Here is a 22,235-nt window from a genome sequence, read left to right as displayed (position 1 = left end):
AGATTGCAACATTTAGCCTTCGTGCCATAAATGTGAATCAGAAAGGTAGCATTGTACTATGCAGTCCAGCCCTTTGTGACTCCTCATCCTTCCCTTGAATCCTGGTTATGTCAGAATTCATGCTGAGTGAACTAGAAAGTATAAATACAGGTACCACAACCACAATTATAATCTGGGAACTAGGTTCCATAAGGCTGTGGACTCACATCTGATTTAAAATCTCTTTTTGTTCACTCTGTGGGATATTGGACTTTGAGGAGGAGTCGTCTAAAACAGGCTGCTCTTGCTTATCTCCTCCTTGAAGACGTTTTACAGAACTGGATGACTTGAACAAGACAATAAATACCCAGTAGATTATGAGGCTGACTCATTAAGTGACACCACGGCCACGGAGGTGAAAAGGGGGGCAGTGTTTTAATGTGCCTTTGCATGCTGCTAAACACGATGTCCTGTTGGGCCTCCGTTGTGTCTGTTCATTTCACAGGAGGTCCACTTGGAGCCCAGCACCATGCCCATGAAGGGGAAGGGGAGGGGAGGGGCTAGGCTGGTATGTAAATTAGCCATGCGCGGAATCCCCTTGCTGTTTACCGCTAGTGTTGGGGAAACATGCAGTTTCCAAAGGCAGATGTTTGAAAGTTAGGCCATTTACCAGGTGGCTTTTTGTCTGATGTTCACTGTTCCAAGTGCAGCACTACTCAGTAAGGTGGAAGTCAGGTGTGCCTGGTTGCTCGTTGGCTTCACTGCTCCCGTCCACAACGTGGCTCCACTGTGTTTTATCTCCAATTCACCTTTTGAATGAAAGATCAGACGCGTCTTTAACAGGCAGGCATAGAAAGGAACTAGAGATTTACAGTTCATCATGGCTAAAAACAGGAGAAGGCTGGTCTCTCCCAGTCATGCTACAAGTCTGTTTGTGTGACGTGTGGGTTTCTGGAGGAGATTGTGTGCATTTCCCATGCTTTCAGTCAGTTTCTCATGTTCGTGAGATTTCTCCTCTACTTCTCTGGACCTTTCATCCAAATGTGAGGACCATCACTCGTCAGTAGTCACAGAAGTTGTAACTTTGTGTGCAGACAGGTGCAGCTTTTTCCCCAAGAGCTTTCAGATTATATTCATAGCCAAACTAATATAATAATAATAATAATAATTGCTTACATTTATTTAGCGCTTTTCTGGACACTCCACTCAAAGCGCTTTACAGGTAATGGGGACTCCCCTCCACCACCACCAATGTGCAGCAATTTTGAGGAAAGATAGGGGGTTTAATTAAAGATGTTGGAATTAATGAAATAGAGAATGTGACCATTTATAGTTCAGAACAGCACAGTCATGAAAATGTGCATCCTTGTTCTTTTTACATAATTTAGAATTTTTCAGACTATTTTGATATATATTGGACTGATGCAAAGATACCTTTATTTCTATGAAAGTTGATGTATTTTGTCTGTTATTGTTTTCTCTATTTTCACGTTTCTTAGGTGCCCTTATTGCTTTATAACCAATGTTAGCTTCATTTCTAGCTGCATACAGTAGCTACATGCAGTACATGAATTAGAGTTCGCTAGTATTTTTTTTTTTTCATTTTAAAGAAAAATGATATCCAGAATAACAAATTACCTTTTATTTTTGGCCTAAACTCTGGAGAAAACAGGTATGACATTAAGATAAAGCTGTAGCTTGTATCTTCCTATGTTGCCTAAATTGCACAACTGATTGAAATGTGAAGTGTTCACTAATAAACCTTGTGGTTTAGCATTGGAAGTCTTATTTGTCTTTCCCTGTACTGTTGAATTGAATTGCTTTCGTTTGCTCTTCCTTGCATCTCTCATTCCCTCATTTTTGTCCTGAATTGTTCTCCCAGCTGCCCTTTGCATGTGTTCCTTTTCCCCCCTAGTTTTCTCATTTGCTTTATCTTCCCTTTTTTATTCCTGCAATTTGAAGCCTTAAGACGGGCACTAGAGATGAAAAGAAGGAGACTTTGTAAATGGCCACTCTTAAGTGGGTCCCTGCAGAGTGATTTGGACATGTAGGCTTGAGGCACCATGAAACTATTGGCTGTTCATTGCAGCCATCTCTTGTTTAGAAGCTGCCTAATGTACAACATTTGACTTATTTCAAGGCATTTTATTCAGAAAAAAAGATGTTACTCTTTAAGGCTTTGCTAGCCAGGAATTTCAATTCTAAAAGCCATTTAATTATTTCAGTTGGCTAGACATAGGTGGTACTCTACTAGCTGGTGTATATTAAATGCTGCTGTTGCTTTTAAACCCACTTACATTACTCACTTTGCATTGAGTGTAGACTGAAATCAAATAAACCAGTTTTTGGAGAGTGCCATCTTCACATTTTGCCTGTCTACCTTTGCCATTTTGGTTACATACAGATTAAATTGCTGGAGGTTACCTTCCTTGTGAATATCATGCCTGTTGTTCTCAAATCCAGTCCATCCCACTTAGAAAATCAGAGTTTTCTGGACAGACTTGGACAGACACCAGTTCAGTAATTTCTGTGAGGACATGGAAAAAACCAAAGCATGGTTTGGAAGTGATACCATTGTCTTATCTGCTGTTGGACCTTGCCTTGAAGTCTTCAGCTTTACAAGGTACACAGTTTCACAGTTAAATGAGATGTACTTCTGTGTGTTTAAGCGTTACTCTTTTGAGGTTGCCTAGAGTAGCTGCAGTTGTGAGCTAGTGCTTATTAGCAGCAGTTTGACTGTCTGGAATATGTCAAGCCATGGGAGCTGTTCTCCATCCTCGTCTCCTGCAATGAAGAATGCATCTTTTTTTTTTCCCTCAACAAGACAGTGCATGTCCGAATACTCCCCGGTGGGTGCTGAACCAGAGAGAGAGCACCTGACTAGGATAAAAAGTCTCTTCAAAGTACAAAACACAAAACAGTCTTCCAGTTTGTAACCTTTTTGCGTGGCTGTGCTATGAATAGGTTTATTACTTTTCTGTTCTGTAAGATTAGGACCAATTGGGGATGTTGGTCTGTGAATTATTGCATTTATACATGTCTGCCAGTTTGATATGGATAGAGCATAGGCAAGCAAGAAAGAGACAACTTTTATTCTTTTATAAATCTTATTCCAGTATTATACTCCAGGTACATGTAGTGAAATTGTTTCAGATGTATTGCATGAAACATGTAATGATGCATTAGCGTAAGATGAGTAAATACATAGATAAAATTGTAGTGTATTTCCTATTATAAGGTTGATTTTCTTTATTCAACATGTTTGTTCAAGTGTGCTACAACACATTTGTACTAAAAACAACTTGCTCTACAGTAGGTTCACCAGCAATGTTTCTGAAACATTTTAATAAACTACATTCCTAGAATTTTTTGTAAAGATTAGTGGAGTAATGCTTAAAATGTGCATTACCTCAAGTCTAATTAGTACTCCGTTTTGCCTTTTTTTGGTGGTTAGATTTTTCAAACCACAAGGAAAAAAGAAGTGAGGCTATTGTTTTACTGACTTGTTTGTGGTGATGGAAAATTACTGGTCCTGTTCTAGTGACCAATGAAATGTTTTACGTGGATTAGTGTCAGCGGCAATGGTGATAAACTGAGCCATGTTGCATTATAGTTTGTGGGAGGTAGGCTTAGAAAGACAGAATTCTCTACCGCAGAGAACTTCAAGAAAAGCTGTGGCAAAATCATAAAGTGTGTGTCTAAGTAAGTGCAGCTTTAAAAGATGAAAAAACTAGGCAGAAACCGAACATCCCAAGCAAATTAGGAAGAACATTCTGTTTCATGGAAGTACCGATTATCTCCTTAGTTTGAAATCTTGCTAGTACAACTGTCATGTCAATACAGAGACGTGAGAACTTGCACACACATGGCTCCAAAGTTAGGAGTTAGCCATGGCGTTGAGTGTCACGGTACCTGTCCGGGACGGGTGCAGCTCTCAGTGAGTACACCGTCACATCAGGACCGGCACCATCAGCACTGCTCACCGAGGCACTTGCCACACTCTCAGTTACAGGTAAATCCTCGGCATCCGTACAAGTTACCAGAGAGTAGTGATCTAGACCATCACGGAAGGGTGGGCTGGGAAGAGATGCCAACTTTTGTGTGCCCAAAAAGCAAAATTAGCTGAAGTTATAAAAATAAGAAGTGGTGAAGGATCCATGTCCATGGAAAGGGACAGGGTGGGGTTGCATGTGGTGGCGAACAGCTAGGAGATAGTGTGGTTTTAACACATTAAGGATGGGGCCATCTTTGTACAGTGCTGATGACATTTCTGGTGTTGGCTTGATTTCACATTTGTGTAGAGTATTTTTACATTGACCGCAGGTGGACTTTCTCCTGTTGGGTTTTGCTGTTAACTTAGTTAGTATCTACATACATAGCTTGAAACGGTTTTGCTGATAGATGCCTTGGATGTTAAATGAACAAATTTGTTCTATCTTGGATAATCTGTGGTGTTTTTTTTCATATTCTCAAGATATTACTTGGGGAAAACAGGTGGTGTTACTAAAGTATTGTGCACACTCCTAAGATATTTAGAGCTGCAACACCTACTATAGGAATCCCATGGGACTTTACCTTCTCTCCAAGACAACCTGCCCTATATTTCAAGCCGTTTTTCCTAGAAGCTGCAGAGACAGTACACTCAGGACAGTGTTACATTCTGAATGTGATTTAATATGGACCTGGTAGCATGTTTTCATTCTTTGCTTTAACAGCATTGTTGAAGTATTGTATGTATGGCGAGGAAGCATAAATTTGTGATCAAATTTCAAGTCAAATGGGAGAGCTTGCCTCTGTAGCAGTGTGGGCACTATGCTAGCTTGAGAAATGGATGGAAGTTAGCTTCTCTGATGCAAAGTAAAGGTCTTAACCACTAAAAGCTGTGCTTTGTAACTGTGGAAACTAGTACTATAGGACAACATCGTAAATATGAATATTTGTGCATAATATTGCTTGTTGCAATAGCCTTGAAATAAAAAAAAGTCAACATATAGAGCTCAGTCTAGTTCTTGTAATACTTGCCAGAATACTTGCCTTTGTTAAATCTATAAATATTTGGACTACAGTCTTCTTCAATATAGCATGATATATTGAAATTTCTGCTGCTTACATAAATCATGTAAAACACACAGGATGAAACTACAAGGGAAATCTAAAATGCATAGTATAAATGTTAAGCTGTTGAATTGTATTCTCCGATTTCAGTTGGGTAATGTGAAAATTGAAAGTTTTTTCATCGCTTTGATGCTTTGTTTTTTTTTACCTTTTTTAACCAGTTTAAGAAACCAAAGACAAAGACTTAGTATAAGACAAAGCACAGTGAAATATAGAATTCCGCAGTATTATGAAAACTAGCTGTATAACTCACAGTCGTGGAAAGTGTGATGTTAATTCGAGGAATGTGGCTAGTAGTGTAGCTGCCTGCTTGCGGAAATCTTTACATGACCACGTGTCTACGGTGTTTTTATATCAATGCCAATCTCTGGCCAGTTTATTAGCACCCCTGTATGTGACTGTTGTCCCATGTTGTGCCCACATGAGAAACCATGAACGGTTGGTAGTGATTCACTGGATGAAGTTGCCCGTTAACCTTTGACCAGGATCAGAAACCCGATTTCTAACAAACCGAGCTCCATCTCGAAAAAGACCTTGAAGTTCCTTCCGTAGAGTGTCTGGATTATCTCCCACCCTATCTCTCACAGAGATGATTATTAATTAATTCGACTGCTGGATTGATCAAAAAGCGCCTACAGGAGTTACAGGTACTAATTTTTTGACATAAAAATAGATGCCCATTCATCCAGTTGGGTTAGCTAGAGCACCCTGGGTAACCTACCCTGCTCAGGGATACAGCAGCCGAGAAACCCACTGGGACCCTAGGGTGAAGATTACCGACCCCAATCACAGCTCCTCCATTCCACTCACAAAATATTGGGACACTTCAGCCATGAGTGTGGCTGGAACCTGGTCCCCCGGTCTGCAGGCTAGTGTGTTGCCCTGTTGTGAAAGCCTCGGCAGAATATGTTGCTCTTTTTGTTTGATGACCTACATGACTGTTGCTTTTTTTTTAGAGAATGCTGTATACATACAGTAACTTAAACTGATGTCAGAAACATGAGCAGCTTGCAGCCCCAAAAGGCAATAATCCTAAACTAGAATATGCCTAAAGTACCCGCTATGCCAAAGTCACATGGAGCTTTGTTTTCCACCCTTTTGGTCCAACATGATACCAGCTGAGTTTCATTAAGAGACACTTCGGATGTGGACTTCAGTGCTGCCCACAGCTACAGACTCAGTTCTGTGTCACACCTAGGAGAGCACTCCATCTCTCGATTGAGGAAGATAAGCAAGGGTGTGCCATCTGACCTGCATCAGAAGATCAGAGCGAAGGTTACAAATGAGAGGAGACCATTCGGCCCATTTAGCTTTTTTGGTAGCTTGTAGTGTGTTGGCCCAGGGAACAAGAGCAAGGCTGGGTATCTCCTGATGCCCTCAACCCTTTGTGTAAAGTACCTCCAGCCACCCCCCCTCCCCTTCGCACTTCACCCCAGATCCACTGTACTAGTGAAAAACCGCTTGCTGAGCTAAGGAAGGGCAGAGCGTACAGGCCCAGAATGGAATTTAGTACATCAGGGTTAATGATAATCATAATCAATGATTGATTATTATGATACAATGTTATTTATGAGTGTATTTCAGGAAATGTAGAGCACTGTACAGTAGCACGCATGGTATCCACATAACAGGGGGAGATAGAGAAAGGGAAAAGCACAGCCGACTGACCTAGTTAAACTGAGAGTAAAGCGAAACTCTGCCTTCTAATAATACGATTTCATTTGTGAATTTTTAAAGTGTCGAAGGTTGCAGAGTCTCTGATTTGGGCAGTGAGCTCCATAAAAAGACTCTGTTGCCCATCGTGTGGAAGCTGCTTTTCAGCGCACAGTGAATGGCTAACTCGGCAGATCTCGGATGAAGAGTTGGACTATACTCATGCCATAGGTCCTTTTGATAACCTGGAGCCGGATTAACTATTCGGTGAGTTTAGATGTGAGCAGGAGAGCCTTACAGTCCACTCTGAACTTCACAGGCACCTGGAGCAGTTTGCAGAGAACAGGAGCTCTGTGCTAATCCAAAGTTCTTTTAGTCAGCTCAAGAGCAGCAGAATTCTCATCTGAAACCTGTTCGGTATCTTATAAATTATCCTTAAATAAAGGTACATATCAATATTTGATCAGTTAGGCAAAGCAAGGGTCTTAGCTGGGCAGTGTGACATACTCATATTCATTGCATATAAAAATATTTTTCCCCTGAATGAGCTTTTTAATGAAATTTCACACGATGAGGAGGCAGCAGCACTGGTCTGGATGAGGACATTGACTGGTCACCTAGATCACTTTCAAAAGCCTCTTTCAGGGAAGCCTCTTGTTTCTCACCTTGCTCTTCAAATAAAATTTGTCTCTGTCTGCACTTGTCAACTAGAAACTTCATTTGCCAAGTGTCTCCCCAGTCTTGAATCATCTCTTAAGTAGTTTTGAGCTTTTGCTAGGTTTTTAGATGGGTGAATTAACTACCTGAATCCAGATCCTTGGTTACGATGTGAAAGAATAATGGCCATAGAAGACAATCCAGTGGCACCCCAGTAATCTTACTTACATGCCACTTACTGTTTTGTGCATTTTTCATTCCTCTGCATGTTATGTGGAGCTACTGAATTTAAAAAGTTTTGAGTTTCTGTAAATGGGGGTCACGTGTGCAGGACTAGGTGCAGAATGTAAAGAAGGTAACAACAAGAGGGGTTTCAGCTTGTGCTCATTCCACATTTTGGACCTGGGAGTGTGGAACGAGCTGTCTGGCCAGATGACCCCGGCTTCAGTGATTGAGCCACCCCTGGATTTTGAACACTAGTCATGTCCCATCATTCTGTCTTTTATATTCTTATCCTTCTATATATGCGGTATTATCGGATGCGAGGAAGTTGAAGTAGGAAGCTGCATCAGCATGCGTAGACTGTAAAGGAACAAGTGAAGGTTTATTCCATGCTGAAAAGAAAAGAGATGCAACATTTTGGCCGTGGAACCTTCTTCAGGTGTGTGTATTATTGGTATGTAAGATCGGGCTATTGAACCTATTTTTTTATATGACATTTCAATACATTTTCCCAAAAGTGTGCTATGAAGCTCATTGCAACTCATGTAGAACTCATCAGTTACCCCATGCAGCTTAATTTTGCCAAGGTAATATTTTGCATTCAGTATCAGACCAAAAAATACCATTTATTTCTATTTAGTCAGTCCTCTTAAAATAGTTAAGGCCAATTTAAAATTGAATGTTTAACTGTTACCATTGAAACTATTGTTTCAATATACCGTTACCATATTACCACACATATTTTGTATGTTTTTCAACATACTGTTGTTTTTAGGAAATTAAACTGTTTAGCATTGCCAGTATATAGGTGTGCCCTAAAGTCCCTTTAGAATAAGTCTCATAGAAGTGAAAGGTTTTTATTGAAAAGAAAGTTAAATTATTTTTGTTACAGTGATTTTCTTTGAAGTGTCCTACCAAACACATAAAAGGTTATATATAGCCTACTAGGCTAACAATTGTTAGCCTAATACGTTAACAGTGCTTGGTAGGGCTTAATGCTGTTCAGTAAATTGTGACTCGCTAACAATGCATGGCATGTTCATAGTCAACTGATGTTTTTAAGAGTAAATTTATTAAATAAACATAAAAAACATTCATAAAGTGGAAGGGAAAAGCAGTCCGATTTTCTGCATTTCCTGTGTACAGTGATTGGTATTAGTCATCAAAAACCAGAAATGTATAAAGATAGTGATTCATATTTTGAAAAAACATATGTAATATAATATTAGAGTGGTGATGTTGGAGAGTCATTACATTTATAGTTTTTCATTGTCTGCAGCACAACAAAAGAGGGATCTTGCAAACCAGAAGTCACATGATAATTGCAAAGATTATACAGGCGGTTAGGGATGTGTTTCTCCAGAGCACTGTACCTGCCTGCTTTGTGATAGAGCATTCTTCTGCCTAGCTGGATTTATTGAGATAATCGTAAAATAAAAAGACTTCAATTGCAAAACAATTGATGATACTGATGTCAGTTTTAAAAATGGCATTAGAGCTTTAAAGCTGTAGGAAAGTATGAACTAAATACGTGAAATATTTCCTGCCCAATTTGAAATACGCATTGATAAGGCTGTGAATTTCGTTCACGATCTTTTTTTTGTGTGTGTTTCATATATGAGGGCCTGTTAATGATGTGAAGCGCAGAGGGCCTGCGTTTTCATTACTGAGCTGGAGTGTTCAGATGTGCACTACATTCATCAGATCTTTCAGGTGCCTTTATCAGTAGCTGAGCCATGTAGACATTTACAGTCCCCAGAGGGTTCGTCCTTCCCAGCAGAGCAGCTTCTCGCACTGTTGTTTTGGCTGTTGATGTCATGCTGAATACTGTAACGGGGAGTTACTCATACTGAAAGTCACCACGGCAAAAGGCCATTTTATTTATTTTCATGTTTTCATCAAGCGTTTTTGCAGTGCCCACGATGAGATCACTGGTGGCATTGAAATGATGACATCCTTCTCTGTTTTATAAGTTCTCTGTCTGTGCGGCCCGCTCGCTCGCTCTTGCCGGGTGTGAGCATGAATATTGTGGTTCTGGATTCTGGTTTAATCAGATCCTCTGCCCCCCTCGTGAAGTTTCAAGTTATACGTTCCATCCCTTTAATCAGAATCTTAATGCAGTTTTCGGTCGTACTGCTGTACGGTTCTTCCTGCCATTCGCACTCAATCATGTGGCCAAATGCACTGAGGCAGCCGACCCAAAGCCACTGCAGGACTAAGCTGTTGGCTGTGAAGGATTTTAACAAAATTCAGCCTGTTAATAAGTGAGTAATGCAGTGCAACTGAAGGCACCAAAACAGTTGTGCTACTGTAAGATAACGGATGAGAATGCTCCAGGCAAGTGATTCACTTTTAATTTAAACATTTCTACACCTGGCTGATGAAATATGCCCCTTTCTGTGAAATAATTAGATAATGAAAATGATTGCCTTTTGCTCAACATTACCGTGTGGCTTTTTTTTCGTATGCAGATGCCTTCCAACGATACAGTTGTATATATAAAAATCCATCTGAGATATTAAAAGCATTTTCTGCTAGATAACATAAATCATCCATGAATGTCCCATTACCTAATAAAAATATTTTTTATGAATCATGAAGTTTGATTATATGTAAATAAGAATTTTTCATTGAAAATCAGTCTGAATGGAAATAAAATATCTGAACATCAGAAATTGGTGCTCTCTAAAAAAACAAGGCCAAAGATAATGCCGTCTTCTGTCGTAATGATTTGTTTATCCCTGCAGATTATCTTCTACACTATTTTACAAATTAAATTAAGTCCAGGTTTCCTATTATTTTGCAAGATACCCACTTCAAAGAGAAGAGAGGGTCATTCAGACAATAAAGACATTTCCTCTATGCTAATGAAGTCCCAGTGTGCAAAGAAACCCTGAAGGATTAGATCAAATATTATTTTTTCTCCCAAGGATACATCTGTGTGATATATAACAACCTGTTGTTTGCTGAAAATTTAGCCATACAGGTATTCTTCTTCATGTGAAAATATCGTGTTGGTTGTTGACGGAACAACCCGTGGCGCTGTTTTTAGTGTTTGGTGTGTTGTTTTCCAATTGTTTTCATGTACAAAAGGCTCAATTCATAATATGAAGAAGGAAAAATGATCTTGTTTCTGTAGTTTGATATTTTTGTATGTGCTGTTTTTTCCTTTAGTAACACAGGGTAGAAACTAAATTGGTGACAGAAAACCATGAAGCAGTGCCTCACCTTCTGATGAAATAATGAATGTTCAGCAATATGCAGTTCAATTTACTGCAAAACAACAGTGAGAAAATCAATTTGATAATGCACACATTTTTACAAAAACTTTTTAAAAAAATTCATTTTTACAAACAGTAAGATTTCTTCTTGACCTTGGGCCCCAGGAATGTTTCACAATCCATTTATGAATTACAGTTACGCTCTTCAAATCATTACATTTGACCTGAAGGTGTATATGCATAAAAGTATGCATTTTTTTTTAGGTGCAACTAAAATATACTCTAACATAGACGCTGGAGACAAGTCTGTTCCTCAGTCCACCTGAGATGGTATGCCTTAATTGAATCAATTACCTGCAGAAATAAACTAAACGCTCTTTCCAGGACTTCATGTAAACACCCAGTAAAAGGAGTTTCAGGGCCCAGGTTCCCGAAGGAGCTCTAGCCTCTTTTGAATCATGTATATTCATTTTCACAATGCTTTCTTTGTTGTTTTTTTCCTTGTTCAGGTAACAAGAAGAGAAGATCACAATGTAAGCCATCATATGTCCTGGAAGGTTTAAGAGAAAAGCAGAGGAAGATGGAAACATCCAAGGGCGTGACACTGGGAAGCACTGGCTCCGACTCGCCGCCTAAGAAATGAGAGCTCTGCAAGTGCAAGTCAGAAGCATCTTAAAACCCTCGAGAGTGAACGCCTGCTTTTAGAAAGAGCGGGCTGTTGAAAGATTAGCTCAAGAGACGTTCTCACCTGAAAAATGTTTGTGTGGAGCGAGTGGCAGCCAGTTTCATACACCTAACTTGCCTATGTGACTCCCATCAAACAGGATTTGCCAGACTGCTCCCGTTGATGAAGGCGATGATGGGACGTCACCTCGGTGCTTAGAAGGACAAAACAAACATGGAGGATAGCAAAGACTTGGTTCCAAAGTGAGCCTGCCTGCCCTGACCGCCCAATGCGCAGTGGTGTACAGTTTGCAAACGAAGCTGTACCGTATGGTCCTCTTTTGGAAGACCAAGATGACATGTAGTCTGGGGACACTGATGAGCGTTTGAGAGCTTCTGAGGCATCGTGTGCAGAACCAGAACAATGAATGGAGGAAAGGAGTGTGAAGGCGGGGCCAAGGAGGCGGGGCCACCTGCTGCCCATGTTCCAATTGGCTGGCAGCGCAAGGTGGACCCAAACGGAGTGGTTTACATAAGGTAAAGGCCCCAGGAGCTTTCCCAGCAGTGCCTCTGTCCTTAATGGGGTCTGCGCTCATTTTTCTTTGTTAATAGAAATACAGATTTGGGATGAATCAAAACATTGACCCAATTAAGTATTCCGTTGTTTCAGTTTGCTATAGGTGCCTTCCATCTATGCAGTGGAAACCCAGCCTCATGTATTGGGTTTGTAATTTGCGATTGGCATGTAAGTCAAAATTTTGATTGAATCCAGGCCTATGTTTACAAAGGTTTTGCGAAGCATTCAGAGTTTGCAAAGAATGAAGTAGTACATTTACCAATGATGTGCGCAATTAAACTAGATTTCCATTGTAAATTAATCTGTTCATATGCAAGTTGTAGCGTATCGTTATGGAACAATATCTTATTCAAAACCGGTAAGATGAAAAAAGCTCTTTGCTTGTCCATGTTCAGAGGTTGAAAAGTTCAGATCTAATTCTGGCCTGAAGCATAACTGTGACAGGGTTCAGGACACTAATGTGTTCCTGTTAGCGTCTTTTTATAGTTTGCAGAAATTGGATTTCTTTGTATTTATTTCATTTACCAGTAGTGTGACTGAGCAAAATATGAGACATCAGTGTGCTTTGGTGGAAGAGCTTGTTTAACTGGGACAGAAACACTCAGTGTGGATATGCATCTGTCACCTGGGCAAGCAGGCAGACCTGAAGAACAGAGTCCGTCACTTTTGCCAAATTAAAGAAGAAAAGCCAACTGTACTGTGATTGGGCCGTGATCCAGTTTTTTTGCTTAATTGCACTTAAAGCTCTTCTTGCCAGAAATTTGACCAGGTGCCTTGCAGTGTCCATACCCAGGCGCACTTTGCCATCAGTAATTTAATTAAATCTAACCACACCAGAAGTTCCTGCTCTCTGCAGTGAGGTTGGTTGTTCCATTGAAATGGACACTATATTAGGATGGTCCGATCAATTGAATGGAAAGACAATAAAACTGGCAGATTGGACGTTTTTTTAAGTGGCCATACAGCAGGACAAGTGCACATAAAACCAAACAGTACATTGTCTAGTATAAACATCCACTAGGCAGGCACTGGAGTGCAGTTCCTGTACTGTAGATATCGGTGCAGGAAAGGGTTCAGAGGACAGGGTTTGTGTCTGTACTGTAGCTGAGAAGCTCTCCTGTCAAGCAGCCTGGAGTGCTTTACAGAGTTCTGAGGAAGGCCTCGCAAGACTCAAAAGAATATATATTTTACAGTCTTTTTTATTTATGTTCATTCCTTCCTCTGCTTCCTGTTCTACATAAATTAATAAATGATCTGGTTGGCCGCTGCTTCTTCAGTTTCATTGTGTATACATCTGGAGCTCACTGATATAGAGCTACTGCATTTTTATTAGAGGAGCTTTGAAGCTTCCTGTAAAAATACAATTAATCGTGAAAGAACAAGAGTACTTTCAGTCGACTCTTATTTTTGTCGAGGTTCCACGCTCTGTTGTGTTAATAGTAATTGAAAGCCAATTGCAGAAGGTGGCTGTTTCATTTTTCCATGTGGAGGTGTAGAACCAAGATGTTTTCCAGTTGGATTTACACTTCTTTTTTACACCGTGTTGTTTTTTTTACAAATCTCCTTCAATTTTCCTCGCTTTAAGAGGTGCTCTCAGCCTTGGATATTTTTACAGCAGGATAGTTTACCATAGTTTTAAAGTTCCCTGTTGTAAAGAGTTTAAACATTGTTCACCGTCTCTCATCTGGGCTCTTTTTTCCTGCTGTTTCTGACAAGGTTTTAAAAATGTGCGCAAGTAACACCTGACAAGTGAATAGAGTGTAACCTTTATTGTTAGAACTGCTTTGTAAGCGTTTTCAGTGAACAGCAGTGGTGATGAAGGGAGTCTGTATGGTAAATGTTCCAGTACAAGAGTGAAGCAGAACACTTGGAGGTTCTGACATCACAGGCTATCATCTGAAATAGCGGTGACCTCTGGGTGTCTTGAATCTGGACAGTAGTCTACCAGAAAGCAGCAAAATTTGTCTTATGAAGAATAAAATGTTCGCTGAAAAGTGGATTTGACTTCAAATCCTCGTCACCGTTACCTGCACTTTCTTTTCCCTGCGATGTTCTTAAAGACAAAGTGCAGTTAATCATGAATACATTGAGTCTGGTTGATGATGTGCTTTAACCAGCCCATAAAACCCCTGAACTCTTCATAGATTAAAAAACAAATTGCTGCTGGCAGGCTGAAACTAAAGGTTTTAGCCATCTACTAGTTAACTCATTTTAATTCTAAATGTAAACATTTTCGGATGTTTGGTTTCGTAAAACAGGGTTACCAATTTAATAATTTGTGCATCATCTCAACAGTTCCTCAGACACTAATTGCTCTCTTGTTCCGCACCCCTCAGTCCCAGTGGCTCAGTGTTGTCCTGCCTGGAGCAGGTGAAGACTTACCTGCTGACCGATGGGACCTGTAAGTGCGGCCTGGAGTGTCCTCTTATCCTTCCTAAGGTACAGTATAAGATAAGATAAGATGACTTTATTGGCCCTATACAATTTCTTGCATTAGGAATTTGTCTTTTCACATACCCCAGCTTGCTCTCCATCAGACACACAGGCAGGGAGAGAGAAGCTGGGGGTCAGAGCACGGGGTCATCCATTTATACGGCACCCCTGGAGCAGTTGGGGTTAAGGGCCTTGCTCAGGGGCCCAATAGAGAAGGATTCCTCTGTCGGCGGTGGGATTTGAACCAGCAATCTTCCAGCCACAGGCGCAGATCCTTAGCCGCAGGGCCACCGCGTCCCTCAAGAGTGCGGGAACAGCATAGTCGACTGGGCGGGGCACCGTGTGAAGCGCTCTGCAGCGCTGCTCTGAGTGACCATGAACTAACATGGCCACAGCGGTGTCGCTTCGCCTGCGAACCGTTAGGTTTTCACACAGCCCCGCCAGGCTGAGCTCTTGCAGCCCTCTCCACGGAGGCAGCGCCGTACTGGTGCTGTCAGTCCTCACTGGAGCAGCTGAGCAGCTGGCCCTGCTAGAGTCGGCCGTCAGGCGCCTGGAGACAGCCCGGCCCTGTGCAGTGCACGGCTGCCCGCCAGCAGCCTGCCACCCTCTGTGCGCACTTCTTAGCACCCCCCTCAACGATTCTGCCGTGAAGCTTACAAGGGCCCCCTCCCTGGGTCCCCAGAAGGAGGATTTGTTTTTATTGTTTGTTTGGTTTTTTTAGTGCCATAAAACTATATTGCTTTCTGCAGTGTGGTAATTGATTGTAGCCCAGCTCGAGGAGTAGTCTGAGTTGTTTGCAAGAGTGCAGTGCAGACTGGTACGCCCCATATCCGCGAGAGGCGTGCTAATGCTTCTGTTCTCATTCAGGTCATATGCGCTGCTGGCATTAATGTCCTTTATTTTCAAAAAGTTTTGTGCTGCATATTTTACATTTGTCATTTAAAACAAGCACATTGCCTCCATTTTTATATAACAGTTTATTTTCTAGCTGCACAGACTCCTCCCATGCTGCCATGGCAACAGGGGTTGCCAAAAACCAGGCTGGCTGTAGTGGTACAGAGCCACAGAGAAGGGCACAACACACTAGTTGCTGCAGAGTTTATATAGCTCTGTAGCTCACAGATAAGGAACCAATAAGTGGTAAAAATAATCACATTGCCAGATGTATAATAGCTAAATTAAATTAAATTATTGAGAGTTTGTGGTGTTCTGTTAGATGAGGATCCTAGTGAAAGACTGCCACTTGTGATGATAATAACAGTGCATTTCGGGGTGCTGTCTTTACACAGTTTTGTTCAGCAAAATTTCAGTTCAGTTTGTCAATTTCAGAACCTCCAGGCTAAACACTGTGATTTCCTAGTACAGTTTATCAAAGATCAGTCTTATATTGAAACATACCTGCAATTTCACCTAGTGCAGTGTTCATCCCACCATGATCTGTATTGAGCATTAGATTTAAGAGCTTTCTTCATGAGATCACATTAACTTTAATCTAGATTTTTCGTGTGTTATCAGGTAACAGAGTTGGATATAAATTATTTAGGTAAACACTTTTCTCGTTGTTTCAAATTTGAAAAGCCTGCCCCTTTGCAGTTAATGTACAGACTAATTGGGTGGCAAATCTTCACAGTACTGTACTTTGTTCGAATGAACAGACATTGATAAATCCATTTCACCGTTCTTTTACGAGCGGCTTTTAAAGCAAATTTAATTCCACACTGTGAACTCAGATGTTCATTTTAATCAGCCGGCGTTTCTCTGTCTTTTTCAGCTTGACGCTTTAATGCGCAAGGTCAGAGACGGGATGCATAGCAAATATATGCTTCAGAAGGCTCTGCGAATGGCTGTAAAAGCTAACAAACTGAATAAAGAAATGCTTTCTCTAGGTGTTTAATTTTGATCCTGGGGCGGCTGTCAAGCAGAGAACAGCGGAGGATGTGAAAGCCGATGAGGACGTCACCAAGCTCTGCATCCACAAAAGGAAAATCATTGCGGTGGCCACGCTGCACAAGAGCATGGAGACGCCACATCCCTCTCTAGTCCTGACCAGTCCCGGCGGAGGCACAAGTATGTGTGGTTGGTGTCAGCCGCGCGCGGGTCTAGGTCTGGGGGTCCGCTGCTGCGATTTCATTCCACTGGAGCTTTATTACCTGCCTGAAGTAATCAACAGCCTGTCTGGTTCAAGGCTGCAGAGCAGGCTTCACCTGCGGCTTGCTGGCTTGTAGTTCTCCCGGAGCAGAGCGGTGCACCAGTTGTTTTATGTAACACCGGGGTTTTTGCGAATTTGATCTTTGTATTTTTGCTCAGTTTCCTGTTCTTAGTTCCGGCTGAGCTCTTACTTAATTTATCACCTAAGTCGTTTGGACGACACCTTTCCTCCTTCCCACGTCAGGAGCCGGTGTAAAAAAGACCGCTCCAGTGCTCCAACTGCTTTTGGATATGTGTGGTATTGGCTGTGTATGTTAGGAAATATTGTAGACTTCTTTTGTGTTTTTATGAATGCAGGAAAAATTAAAATCTACTTTACAAAAGATTACAAAAAAGGTGACAAAGAAGCTTTCTGAAAATTCAGGGTATTTTGTCAACATTGTGAAGTTCTGCATTTAGCTGAAGTAGCAAATTGATAATGTTGCTATATCTTGAAATAAAGCATATGTCATTAATGAGGTTCATGGGCCTTATGTTACATCTTCCTTTATACCACTGTATATAATACATAATTGTGTTTTTGACTGGGAATTCTTGCATGAATTCAAATATATGTATATATTTGGGATAATATCATGTCAACTAATTTTTTCTTTTCTGTTTATGAATCTATTTCTGCTATTGGTTTGCCTTGCTTTTTAAGTATGTATGTGTTCTCCCAAATTATGCTGAGTAACAGCTAATCCCTAATATATTTAGAAAGTTGAGCACCTTGAAAGTGTCAAAAAAATATATAACGTGGTTCTTGGGGTGTTCCAGGTCACAAAATGATCATGTTTTGTGTTTTTAAACTGAATTTCAGGCGCAACCCCCATGGTTCCTACACGTTCTGCAACTCCTCGAGCAATAAAGAATAAATCGCACGACGGAATACCTAACTCCGTGGTCCCGGAGTGTAAGATCCCCTTCAAGATGATGATGGTGGGACAGAGGCACTACCAGCAGGAGTTAACAGCAGGTCAGCAACAGGAGCTCTACGCTGGCTATCCGAGACAGAGGCTGGGGAGCAGCGAGCATGGGCAGAAGTCTCCGTACCGGGGCAGCCACGGTGGAATGCTGAGCCCGGCCTCTTCTGGATCGCAGATATATGGTGATGGCTCCCTGTCTCCCAGGACTGACCCTCTGGGGAGCCCGGATGTTTTTGCACGGAACAATCCCGGGTTTCATGGAGCAAAGAATTCTAGCCCCATTCACATGAACAGCAGGACTCCGCTTTCTCCTCCCTCCCTCATGCTCCAGAACTCCCCTGCACAGTCGTCCTGCGCCATGGCAGGGAGGACTAATATACCTCTTTCTCCTACTGTCGCAACAAAAAGCCCTCTAATGAAAAAACCCATGTGTAATTTCCCTGCTAACATGGACATGCCGCGTGCAGTATTTCACCATAAGCCCCAGCAAGGGCCCCATGCTCCACCCCCACCTTCCCTGCCCCCTTCCTGTGCTCTTCAGAAAAAGATAACTTCAGAAAAGGACCCTCTTGGCATTCTGGATCCCATTCCCAGTAAGCCGGTAAACCAGAACCCAGTGGTGATGAACCCTGCAAACTTCCAATCAAACGTCCACTCTCAGGTACCTATGATGAATGTAAACATACCCCCCGCTATTGTCCCTTTGCCAAGTAATCTCCCTTTGCCAACCGTCAAGCCCGGTCCCATCGGTCACGGCAGTCACATGCAGAGGGGTCAGCACACAGCTTCCACCTCTATATCGCCCTCCCCAGTGACCTCACCAGTGCACATGATGGGGCCCGCTATGGGGAGGATGGAGGTATCCCCGCAAAGGTCACGTTCATCTTCCACCTCATCAGACCACGGAAGCTTCATTATGCCGTCGGGTCCACAGGTGACCTGCGGCAGCATGAAAGTTCCTCCCAGGTCTCCCAGGTCCTCCATGGGATCTCCAAGGCCCTCTATGCCTTCAAGCCCATCTACAAAGCCAGATGCGCTCCTTCAGTACAAAGACATGCCTAACCAGTTGCTCGTAGGAATGAGCAATGTTCTCAACACTCAGCCCAACTCAATGTTTCCACCTGTTTCTGCCGGAAATGTTCCACAAAAGAATCACCCAGGTCTGCTGGGAATGCCTTTTAATCAGATCTTGAATCAGCATAACGCTGCTTCATTTCCAGCCAGTAGTTTACTGTCAGCAGCAGCCAAAGCACAGCTAGCAAATCAAAACAAAATGACTGGCAACAATAACAGCAGCAGTGGAGGGAGCAGCAGCAGCAGCAGCAGTAGCAGCAGCAGCAGCAGCAGCTCTGGTCCAGTGGGAAGTGGTGGCAATGGGGAAGGGCACAGCACTTTAAATACAATGTTTCCACCCAACTCCAACATGTTGCTGGCAGTGAATGAAGGGCAGAGCGGGCGTGCAGCACTACGCGACAAGCTTATGGCTCAACAGAAGGATCCTCTAAGAAAGCGAAAGCAGTCCACCAACACGGTTTTCAACATGTTGAAGTCTCAGATGAGTGCTTCAGGTGCATCCAAGCCTGCACTGCCTGACCCGCTGAGGAAAGCAGGACAAGGTTCCCTCCCCCCAAATAACTCCATGGCCCAGTTGCTTCAGTCTATGAGCTGTCAGAGTTCCCATATGGCTGGAAATAACGGGGCAGGTTGTGTGAGCTCCAGTTCAGGGATGCTGTGCCCCTCCAGTCAGCTCCATTTTGCAGACAACAGTTTGACACCCGCTGCAGCACAAAATCTGCCAGTGCAGCACCTCCATAACAGAAGGGAAGGAATGCGCTGCCCAAATGTTGACACTAACTTGGTTCACACTGGAGGCCACGTCCTGCATGGCCAGTTCGCTGGTCTGATGAACCAGATGCAGGCTGCTGGGAATTGTGGGGTGCTCGGACAGGCGGGGGTAGCCTTAGGGAATTCTGTCCTTGGCCATCCCAACCTTCACCAGCAACATCTTCCCCACCACCATCACCACCACCATCAGCAGCAACAGCAGAACAAGTCCCACTCAAGGAATCAGGCAGTTTGTGCGCCAGTGGTACCAAACAGCAATGGAAGCAACTGTGGGCGAGGGATCTCTGATGCAGGTAAGCCTGTGTTTTGAGATGAAGATGAATGTCTCGCCTGCCTGTGTTTTGAATAAATGGCTCGTGTGCGTTTCTGGCTTTTACCTAACCACAGTTTTTGCAGCAGATCATTTTAAGACCAGCTGATGTGGCTAGCGTAGTGTAATAAGTAGAAAAGGTAGGTTGCTTCGAAGGTGATGGAAACATTACAAAATGTGTATGTTTATGTTTGAGTTCTCACATATTTTTGAATACAAATATTGGGTAGTGTACATCTCTTGATTTTTTTTTCCAGTCCTTATTTTTATATATACACTGAAGCCTATTGTAGTATTAAGTCAGAACCTCTATTACTGCAGTCTTATTTAAAGGAGACTCATGTGCACCCTCTATGGGTGATGAGTTATGGTGTGCTAGAAAGTGAAGAGTCTAGTAACCCAGTTACTAAAGCCATTGAATTTCTACAGCACTAATCTGAACCAGAGCTGGTTTTCTCTTGTACTGTCCCATCCGTTAAGGGCAAACTGATTAATACACAGGGAGGATTTAAATTAACATGAGGTGGGTTCAGAGACTAATGTAACAGGAGATGTGACCCCCCCCCCCCAAAAAAAAACTTTTTTGTTAAATAAAGTGAAGGGAAACAGTGAAATACAAGTTTTTTATTTATTGCAGTGCTCGTCTTGGTTAAAACGAGGACCTTGAAAAAGAACTGATTTTCCTTGCTCCTATGATTGGCACACTATCCTTTTTTGCCCCGTTGAACAGTACTGTGCATTGAAGAACTTGTTTCTTCAACTTTGTCCTTAAAGTAACATTCCATGTGTTTAAACTTTTTTCACACTCCTTATAAGAAACTTCTACCAAAGCGTACTGAGCACATTGTCCCTGTGTAGCCTTCTGCTGTTTACAGGCTTTTGTGGGGAATGTTGTAAGACTAAGCTAAAATAACAGTTTATTTGGTTAGTTCTGCAATCTTCCATATTTAGTTTTGACATGTCATAAAACTGCATTCTGTGTGGTAATTATGTAAAGCTTGGACTTGAGTATGTGGTAATGTGCTTGCCATTATTTTGTAACTTCTGTTTTCAGAAGTATTTTAAAATGAACACATTTCTTTCAGTTTATTTCAGTCAGACTTTGACTAATTATTATGTTTGAATTAGCATTCAGTTTAATTTTAGAATTGTATCGGGAGTTTTTTCTGCCTAAAATCTGAAGCAACCATCCAAGGAACATAGGTTTTATTGTGAATTGTTTAATACAGAAATTTATTCTGCAAGCTGAATTATCTGATTCCAAAGACATTTTTACCTTTCCTAGGTGGGGTTCATTGTCTTCTTGAAGTACATTATTTTTTCTCATGTAGAACAACATGAGAAACTGAAACACTGCTATTTACCCTGACCCGTAATTCCGTTTGTGAACACTAACAACAAACTTTTTTTTCTGGAGCTTTGCAAGTTCCATTTCTGCTATATAAATGAAGCTCATTGCATGTGTGGCATATCATTGCTGATAAAATTAGAAAAAGATTTTACAGTTTCCCCGTGTTTTCAGTCACTGTGGTGTGTTTTTATGTGATGTACACAAACAAATGCTTGACTGGAGAGCCAGTGGCAGGATCGCAAGATGTTAAGGCATTGGGACATTACACTAGAGTGAATAACTTATAGAAGGAAGCAGCCTTTTGCTCTTCTTTAATACAATGTGATTTAGAAAGCAATCTTTAAACATTTTAATATAGAAATGTTTTTTTAAGCAGTGCCTCTAGTGTGACTTTTTTTTTTAATTGTGAGATATTTAAGTGAATTTATGCTGGCCTGAAATATAATTGTTTACTTCAAATCCAATCTACAGGAATACAACTGAACACAGAATATAGATACTTACAGTTTAACAAGGGCTGATGCATGCAGTTTGTTTTTGAATATTTAATAATGTGTTAAATATTTAACTAATTTATGGAAATAATTGTGTAAAGAAAGAGGAGCCTGCTGTCAGCTAAGCTTTCTTTGAAGTGACACTTGATATTCAAGACACTGCAATCAATGGATGATGTCATAAACAGTTAAAAATGACAGGTGGGACAGAATCTTCCAATAGTACCTTAAAGCTGCAGTGTGCAGTTGGAAATGCACATTGTTTTCTGTTAATTTATGTTTTTATTAGTCTGACTTGTTATTCAAAAATCCACAAGCTGCTTAAATTCAGCATCACTTGTGATGCAGTTTCTTTTAACAAGTCAACAATTGAACTGTCTTGTAAGCAAAATTAAATTTCATTTTTCATATTTAATTAAATGTTTTAAGCCCTTTCAGACAACATGACAATGTGTAGCTGTTGGTAACATATTTTGGGGGATGTTCTTTGTCTTTCGTTCCAGGTATTTCAATGTCTTATAAAGGCTTGCAAAGTGTTCACTTAACAAAGTCAGCTACTGTAGGATATCAGTGTGAGCCATGTGGACACAAAAGTGATC

The 22,235-nt window shown here is 41.5% G+C and overlaps 1 protein-coding gene across 5 annotated transcripts in view; it reads left to right on the top strand.

Annotated features, from left to right (window-relative positions):
• The window catches only part of mbd5 (methyl-CpG binding domain protein 5), a 62,446-nt gene that overhangs the window by 17,105 nt on the left and 23,106 nt on the right, over nucleotides 1–22,235 (top strand). For all 5 annotated transcript variants that reach the window (XM_088606267.1, XM_088606266.1, XM_088606265.1 and 2 more), the window contains exons 2-5: nucleotides 11,357–12,047; nucleotides 14,424–14,526; nucleotides 16,407–16,587; nucleotides 17,531–19,774. In XM_088606267.1, coding sequence (XP_088462393.1) covers nucleotides 11,935–12,047; nucleotides 14,424–14,526; nucleotides 16,407–16,587; nucleotides 17,531–19,774 — 2,641 coding nt within the window. In that variant the 5' untranslated portion in view covers nucleotides 11,357–11,934. The remainder of the gene's footprint in view (nucleotides 1–11,356; nucleotides 12,048–14,423; nucleotides 14,527–16,406; nucleotides 16,588–17,530; nucleotides 19,775–22,235) is intronic.

The sequence above is a fragment of the Lepisosteus platostomus genome, chromosome 14, assembly GCF_059453375.1.
Source record: "Lepisosteus platostomus isolate fLepPlt1 chromosome 14, fLepPlt1.hap1, whole genome shotgun sequence".
NCBI lineage: Eukaryota > Metazoa > Chordata > Actinopteri > Semionotiformes > Lepisosteidae > Lepisosteus > Lepisosteus platostomus.
The sequence above is the reverse complement of the archived record's forward strand: the minus strand, read 5'-3'. Positions and strand labels throughout refer to the sequence as shown.